The 8,946-nt window shown below is 44.0% G+C and overlaps 1 protein-coding gene across 4 annotated transcripts in view; it reads right to left on the reverse strand.

Moving 5' to 3' along the window:
• Window positions 1–241: 241 nt before the first annotated feature.
• Window positions 242–8,946, reverse strand: part of plppr3b (phospholipid phosphatase related 3b) — an 18,067-nt gene continuing 9,362 nt past the window's right edge. For all 4 annotated transcript variants that reach the window (XM_004557033.4, XM_076880200.1, XM_076880201.1 and 1 more), the window contains exons 5-8: window positions 8,873–8,946; window positions 8,716–8,773; window positions 8,195–8,368; window positions 242–7,615 (exon numbers count right to left, since the gene is read on the reverse strand). The exon at window positions 8,873–8,946 is cut by the window's right edge and continues 122 nt beyond it. In XM_004557033.4, the coding sequence (XP_004557090.2) occupies window positions 6,215–7,615; window positions 8,195–8,368; window positions 8,716–8,773; window positions 8,873–8,946 (1,707 nt within the window). In that variant the 3' untranslated portion in view covers window positions 242–6,214. The remainder of the gene's footprint in view (window positions 7,616–8,194; window positions 8,369–8,715; window positions 8,774–8,872) is intronic.

An 8,946-nucleotide genomic window follows, 5' to 3' on the forward strand; every position in this document is an offset into this window, starting at 1 on the left:
GGAAATGCCCCATGAGACCAAAACCTCCAGGAAGCTCAAATGATGGAGAGACTGAGAGAGGATGAAATAGGAAATTAACAAGTTGACAAAGACTCTGAGGGATGTCTTCATCACATCATCTGTGGAAAAGTTAGTGCAACACACAAACGGCTTCATCCTCTGCATACCAGGAAACAACCCGGATTAACAATTATTACTGAGAGCCACGATGGCATCATTGGAAGAAAAGAGGAAGACACAGTGATGAAGAACGAGCTTTAATTGGAACCACAGAGCATGCACCTGAAACAGCTTCTTCAGCTCTTTTTATAGCAGCACTTTATACACTCATATGATGCTTCATGGTTTTGCATTCAGATGAGAGCGCGCCGATTTAGAAACATCACATGCAACAACACACGGACACGGGAACAGCAGGACGGACCGCCTCGTATTTACAGACCGATTGTTTCAGGATGTTATTCTTCTGAGCTCCTATTGTCCTCAAACCAACATTTACATGATGGAACGAATCAGCATGCGTGATGTCATCAAGCAGCACACAGCTCTTTGATTACACCCCCAAAGCAGAGGGGTGTTTCCTATACACGGCTTTTCAGTCACAAGACATTAGCGTGCAAGCCACTGTCTGGGCCTGCCTGAAACTCTGGAAGTGATAAACACAGGTATAGTGCTGCCAGAAGATCACTCCATCACTTTTTTCCAAATGCAAAATAAAATATTCACTGTTAGCTTAATTAGGTGAAATTTAGTCATGGCTTTAAGTGGATCTGAGTGATCGTAGCTCAATTGGTCTGCACAAAAACAAACAAAAAAAAAAAATCAAGAAAAAGCAGCAGTCACAAGCATGATGTCACAAGCATGTGTCCATCGAGTGGACTGATGTCGTCACGGAATAATCAAGTGTAAGGTCAGGTTTTACCGTGAGCTCAGATCAGTGAGAGGAGGTTGAAGGAGGATCAATGTTTGTGACATCAGAGAGAACTCTGTTGATAGGAACAGTGCGAGCTCCATCGAGTGGACTGAGACTCAGGTGGAAACAGCTTTACATGAACAGACCAGGGACATCCCCGAGCTCACGAAGGTGCTGTTACTGTGACATGAGCATAAATATGGGCTCAGTTGTTTCTGCTGGCAGTTATTAAAGTTGATGTTACATATGTTAGGATTCAGACATTAATCTGATCAACACGGTCAGAGCTGCATTTTCACAGACATGTGTGCGGTGTGTATGGCCCTGGGAGAGAAAAAAGCTCTCTCTGTGTGCACACTGCTGAGAAAAGTCACGCAGACACGTTTTAATTACAAACTAATTGTCATGCAGAGCAATGCATAACTGCAGTGTTTCAGCACAAGTGCAGTCATACAGCCATGGAATCTTGAGTTTAATAAATACGCAGCATCACAGGCCATAAAGCTAACATTTATGGACGTAACATGGTTACTATGTAACTCGGGTCGGATCTCACTGTGAATCATGTTCACAGTTTAGGTCAGCAGTTCTGCTCTCCTCTGGATCAATCCTGCCTCCGTCTAAGCTGCAGATGTATTTATAACCCTGACTTTAACTTTACTAAGAAAAATGTCTGAGTGAGAGAAGACACATCAGGGAGGATAGAGCTGCGAGCAGCATGGAAGAAGTGATGAAGACTTCATGTTAGTTAGCCTCCGTGCTGAAACAGCGATAGAAGCAGAAACGTGTGCATCAGGTGCACAGCGGTCATTAAACAGCACTACACCTGTGGTGATGAACCAGCTAAATGATGAGATAAACTTTAAAATGTGAGAGAAAAAACAACCACACCCCTCTGTGGTGACGTGGTTGTATGACATCCAATATATCAGGCAAGTCTTGAGCAATGTGCACATGATATCACACAAGAATCCTGAATAAAACCAAAAGGTTGGTTTTTTTTTTTTAAAACCAAATGTATTGCCCTCTGGTGGTCATAAAAGCAGAATGCAACTTTAAAGAGGACATGAAACGTTACACATATAAAGCATAATTTACATACAAAAACTGACAGATGTAAGAAATAAATGCTTAAAGTTAAAAGTTGTTTAGAGCCATCTTCTGTCAGTGATGTCATGTGGTTGCCATTTGTGTTGCCCCTGGCTGCAACAATGAGTTTATGTTAAACTGAGGATATACTGTCCACTTTCACTGTCTGTCTCTTTAGCAGTAAGCGGCTGTTTGCTGTTTGGCTAGCTGCACTCAAATTGGAAAATCCAGCCATTAGCCATAATATTCGGGTTTGTGTGGAGGAGAGCCTGTTTGAGCCAGGTGACAGGTGTTTACTTGACCTACACGAACTGATTTTTCTTCCTCTGACCAAGTGTACCAAGCAGCAGAATCAGCTGATGCGATCAGCGTTAATTTATGCAACAAAATAATTTCTGTTCCCAAAAACATCCAGACAGTTTACAACATAACAGCCCAATACATGCACAACAAAGCACAAATGTAACTATTTTTTTTTACTGAAGCACAACTGGGAATACCATCAGCACGTCTGCATCGAAAACAGGTGGATGTGAAAAAAACCCAAGAAAGTGGAGCCTCTGAGGAAGAGATGCCACACTTTTTGGTGACCCTTTGTTTCTTCCTCACATCATCTCACTGACTGGATTACTTCATATTAGAAGTGAGGAAAAGCAAAGCCCAAATACACTACCAGTTAAACGTTTGGACACACCTTATTTAATGTGTTTTCTTTATTTTTATTACTGTTGACACTGTGAGAATCTACAGTGTCAACAGATGGTGGTGGTCATAAAAGCAGAATGCAACTTTAAAGAGGACATGAAACGTTACACATATAAAGCATAATTTACACCACTGAGGCATCAAAACTATGAATAAACACATGGAATTATGTAGTAAACAAAAAAGCGTGAAATAACTCAAAAAATGTTTTATATTTTAGATCCTTCGTAATAGTCCCCCTTTGCTTTGATTACTGCTTTGCACACTCTTGCCATTCTCTTGATGATCTTCATGAGGTAGTCACCTGAAATGGTTTTCCAACAGTCTTGAAAGAGTTCCCAGAGATGCTGAGCACTTGTTGGTTCTTTTGCCTTTACTCTGCAGTCCATCTCATCCCAAACCATCTCCATTGGGTTTAGGTCAGGTGACTGTGGTGTCTGTGCGGGATTTATCAGGGCTCTAATCTGAGGTGCTGTTAACTTGTGATTTCTGAGCCTGGTGACTCGGGTGAATTTATCCTCAGCAGCAGACTCCTTTGTCTTCCTTTCCTGGGGCGGTCCTCATGTGAGCCAGTTTCATCATAGTGCTTGGTGTTTTTTGCGACTGCTCTTGGGGACACTCAAAGTTTTAGCAATTTTCCGGACTGACTGACCTTCAGTTCTTAAAGTAATGATGGACTGTTTCTCTTAGCCGATTGGTTCTTGCCATAATATGAATTCTAACAGTTGTCAAAGAGGGCTGTCAGCTGTATACCAACCTGACTTCTACACAACACAACTGATGGTCCCAAACCCATTAAGAAGGGTGAGACACAAATGAACCCTGACAAGGCACACCTGTGAAGTAAAAACCATTTCAGGTGTCACATCATGAAGCTCATTGAGAGAAGGCCAAGGGTTTGCAGCACTGTCAACAAAGTAAAGGGTGGCTTCTTTGGAAAATCTAAAATCTAAAACATTTAAAGTTATTTATCAATTTTGTTTTTGCTACATTTGATGTCTTCAGTATCTACAATGTAGCCAGCTGACTGCATGGCTTGGTACACCCAACCTGATGAGGAAAAGCTGGACTGTGAGACTCCAGCTTGTCACTCTGGTGGCTCAAACAGGCTCTCCTCCACACAGGTCTCGTTTCTAAAGTGCTTTACGAACCCGAATATTAATGCTAATGGATTTTTCCATTTGAGTACAGCTAGCCAAACAAGTTTCAACAATCAGTTTAACATAAACTCATAGTAACACAACAATTAGTTTTTAGTTTCCTTATTTTCCTCTGCGTTATCAGTTCTGTCCTAACCTAAACTAATGTCTATTACCTGAAACCAACCAACCACATGCTGTCATGTTCCATACTGACAGAAGATGGTGCTAAACATATTTTTAAAACGTTATATTTCATCGCTTATTTCTTAAATCCAGCTTTACAGACAGAGTCACATCTATGTCAGTTTTTGAGAGCAGGTCTCCATGATGGGAATTAGCCTATATATGTGGAACGCTTCATGTTCTCTTTAAGGTATTTCTTGATTCGTCCATGTCTGCTGCAGACAGTGGATTTTAACAGCAAAAAAAATGATCACGATGACCCTAATCCTGTCCTGTCAGAATATGTAATATTTTAAAAATTGTTCTCTTAAATCTCAGCAATCAGGGAACAACAAAAGTCTTTCTACCTCATACAGACTGAAAAGTCTTTTTAGAGATTAAACATCTGCTACAGATTGAATCATTTCATCTGTGGACGAGGCTTAAAAGAAATGGTTAGGGGGTTGGGGTCATAACAGATGAAGACCTCACAGAGTTAAACCAACCTGAATCACAAGGTGACCCTAAGCTGGATAAGAAGCTAAGAAGATGAATGTTTGGATGGCAGAATATGCAGGTTTATCCAAGAAAATAGAAACTTCGATCTGGTATTAAGTGTACGGTTATATATGTCAGTTTAGCTGGTCAAAACACCACAAGTTGTCCATAATTTTGCTCTGAATCACTATCGTTGAGCTAAAAAACTTTTTAGCAACGCTACGTTAATTATAATTGGTGTTTCAGATGTTTCATAGAGATGTTGATCTCTGTGGACAATCAGGACATGCATAATCAATCAAATAAGTAATCTTGTTTAACTGAAACATAAACTTTCTGTAGACAGAAATAAATAACTTTACTGTGAAGCCATGGCTTTAACACCATTTTCCATTCCGATTCTTTGAAGAAACATTTGATTAATATTCACGCACGTAAACCTTCGGCCGTCTTTCGCACTTATAAAGCTCTGAAATAAAATCACCTAGTTTCTTTTTAAACCTAAACGTCTGTGACGAGATTTAATCTCATGTCGGTCCATTAGTAATAAGTACTATCATTCACACACAAAAACAAAACGCTCACAACCTCCACCAATCAGACAGCAGCACACACAAACAAACAAACATGCTGAGAATCACTATAGCAACCAAACCATCACACCAGAGAGGCAAGAAATATACAATCTGAATTCGACTGCCAACATGGCCGCCATCACAGAATCTATAACTGGAGGGGTTGGGTTCTGCTGCTGGGTTCTTATTTGTCGCAGGGCTACGGTTTGTTGGAAGGTTAGGGTTTGTTGGAGAGTTCTTGTTTATTGGAAGATTTTTGTTTGTCGGAGGGTTCTTGTTTGTCGCAGGTTTAGGGTTTGTTGGAGGGTTCTTGTTTGTGACAGGGTTCTTTGTTTGTCGCAGGTTTGTCATAGGGTTCTTGTTTGTTGCAGGGATCTTGTTTGCTGCAGGGTTAGGGTTTGTTCGGGTGTTTCAAAAATTTACTGTTTGAGTTTGTCTCTGTGCTTTGACTTTGAGCTGTTTATTGAATGAGTTCCTTTCTTCTTAGAGGCTCAACACAGTGGACAGCATCTCTTCGGCACAGATGGAGGTGTTCCTTTCTGGATCACAGAACAATTGGGTCAGTCTGTGTCAGTCTAAAGAAGTTTGTGATTGGATTCCTTCAGGATTAATACTGTCCTTTAGCCACAGCCTGAATCCTTTCTAAAGTTAAAGTCACTGAACAGGAAACTGAATGGGTGGAAGAGCAGAGGTACCTCAGCACCATCACTGACCAAAAACAGTGAGATCATCTGATAAATGTGAACAACACCTCTGTCTCTGTTTATAACCACTGAATCCATCCTTCTTGGGATGATTTCTTTGGATAGCAACTTATCTCAAGAATAATAATAATAATAATAATAATAATAATAATAATAATAATGTCCTCTGTGGTGGGTTCACTTGGAAAAATAAATAGTTGCAATAGCATTGATGTCCTCCTAGACTCTCTGAGAGGTAAGATGTCTTTTTGTGAAGAGAAACTGTCCAAGTGTTGAGCTCCTAAACCTTGAGCTCATCATCTCCTGGGTGGAAACCTCTTCTCACAGCTTGTTGCTTGCATAGCATCACGCTCCTTGTTGCCAACCAGGTTTTGTGCTGTTAGTGACCAGTTTCAGAGTAAGGCTTTTATTTTGAAAGGTAACAGGCTAATCTTTGAACCTCCGTCCCTGCAGACTCTTATAATAGTTCTCCTGCTCAGCCTGGTTACGGATCTCTCGCTCCAACAGAACCAGTGCTGTCTTGCGCCTCATGGCCATCTCCCTGCGCTGAGCATCTGATGACATCTCTACCTGCTGGTGAGGTGGGCTTGAGGATATGGTAGGGTCGACAGTGGCGCATGGTGAGGCAGAGCGGCGTGGGTGGAAGCTGCTGCTGCTGCGGCTGGCCGAATCTCCTCGATTCAGGTTAGAGAGGTTGTAGGTTTCTCGTGGGTCTCCCCCATTGGATGCCCCCACCCACTCCCATGGGTTACCATTACCTGATGGGGGCTGGGCCTGGGGAGGAAGCGGGACTTGGACAACAGGATAGTGGGGTGCATGGGCATCCACTGTGATGATACCTGGCCCCTCCCGTGGTTGCTCAAAGGGGTGGCGGTAGTGTGGCGAGTCGGCAGCGGAGGAGATGGCAGAGCAGGTGGATGTGGTTTCGGAGGACTTCTCCCCAGAGGACGAGGACGGCAGGAGGCCCTGCTGCTTGGACATGGCAATGACTTGCATGAGTCGTGGCTGGTTGGCAGCACCACGCCCGGACGCCTCCCCGGTTGTCTTCTCCCGGATGGCGAGCCACTTGGCTCGGGTTAGGGCGCTTTTTGGAGAAACCGGTGGGGGTCCTGCTTCTGGGATCTGTGGGGGTCTGGGTGTTGCCACAGCTTTGGCCCCCCCTGGAGGTGGAGTGGGGTTGCGACTTGCGTTTGCCCTCCCGGCATGCACTGCAGGCTGGTAGATCGGGGCTTGAGAACCGCCATCGTCAGTCCCCACAGAGCCTACCTCAGAGCCGTCTTCACTGGTTTCGTGCTCTGCCTCGTCCCGAACACCCATACCTCGCATCTCCATCGACTTCTGCTTCCACTCCGACACCAGCTGCTGTGACCGCATAGGGTCCATGGGCACCTGAACAGCCTTCAGACGGCGCTGCACTGGCTGCACTGGCTGGACCGGCTGCACCGCCTCCTCAGAGGCATCGTTGGCCCCCAGTACACCATTTACATTCATGCTAGCTCTTGGTAGCGTGTTGCTGAAGGTCACCATGGTCTCCTTTCCCATGGGGCTTCGGGGAGCCAGCAGCTCTACATCCACACTGGCCCTCTTCAGACTTCCCATTGAGCCCTTCTCCCTCTGCAGGGGCCCCAGGCCATCCAGCCGGTCCATGGGAGCCGGAGCTGCTGCTATCTCATCGTTACTCTCTGAGGCAGAGGCAGGGCCTTTGTTATAGACCGACTCGTGTCCCCGCTCAGTCAGTGCTCGGAGAGGGTCCGCCTTTAGGGGTGGAGGAGGTGGGGGTGGAGTGATGTCATCAGATGATTTGAAGTTGGCGACAGCGTGAAGGGCCTGACGGAGGAGAATAAAATCTTGTGAGTCTTTGGAGAGTCACAAACCTCAAAAATACTCTGAAACCTGATCTAATCGTCAGATCAAACCTCAGAGACCAGCACCAAGATCTGTTACATTATTACCAACCTCTTCAAAAACAACTAAATCTCCCGGTTTCAACAACTGAGTCGGTGTCTTTGGATGATATTCTATTAAATCAGGCTTTGAATTATTTGAAAGTCTTAGCTGTGTTTTTCAGGCTGAATGATTAAAGCTGCCTCAGTGACCTTCTGTCTGTATTTTAGGTGCTGTTCAGATATTTCTTTGTGCTGGCAGGTTTAATATTCCCTCATATTCAGTTGGATATTCAGCCCATCATCTCTTTGTGAAGCTCCTCGGCTGAAGCTTATTGGCTAAATCAAGATTTGAGTCACTTGGAGCTGCAGAGCTGTTGGTTTTTGATCTACCATCAGCCTCCGGTTTAAGCTGATGCAGTCGCCATGACAACACCAACACAAAGCCATGTCCATGACAACAGCTGCAGACTCTGGAGCTCCATCAGACAGAAACACACACCAGATGTGTCCTTTATCTCACCAGGTAGGCGGCGATGAAGGCTCCAATGAGGAAGCCCACATAGACGTCGATGGGGTGGCTACGATGCTGTGTGATCTGAGTCAGGCCAGTCAGCGCTGCAGCAATGGCAAATGCAAACACCAGCACGGGTTTGAGCAGCTTGGTGCTGTCTGAGATGGTCGAATTAAAGTACATCTGACAGGAAACAGAAGCTAACATCAGAGAATGCCATGATACAGCAAATTCAACACATCTTTATCAAGACAAACAAAACTGAGCAGTACAAGCAGACCTGACACAATTTCCTAAAGACATTTTTTAAAATGTGAACATTGTTTATTCTTATTTATTTTTGTGTAAAATGAATTTATTCTGGGATGGAAAATTTAACTTTAATCCGAGTCTAAAATCAGCTTTTAATTTACATGCGTTAAAAGCAGCATGGCCGACCCAGCATTTCTGGGCTGAACCTGAACTCTGACCACTGGACCTAAAATCACACGAGCTTGTTTCTGTGGGAAGGTTTTCTTTGTCGCACTTACAGAAACATAAACAGCAGCAAACGCTGACAGAGTTGCATGCTGGGAAGGAAACGTCTTTCTGTAAGAAGAGGAAGAAAAAAAAAAAAAAAAAAAACATGCCTCAATGATCAGTCTGAAAACTTCAAACAGCGACACAAACAGGAAGTACGGCAAGCACCTCGCAGCCATGATGGCGTGCTCATCCTGCCCAGAGCAGATGTCTGTGGTGATGTAGGCATTCTTGTCACATGA

Source organism: Maylandia zebra, linkage group LG23 (assembly GCF_041146795.1).
Source record: "Maylandia zebra isolate NMK-2024a linkage group LG23, Mzebra_GT3a, whole genome shotgun sequence".
Lineage (NCBI taxonomy): Eukaryota > Metazoa > Chordata > Actinopteri > Cichliformes > Cichlidae > Maylandia > Maylandia zebra.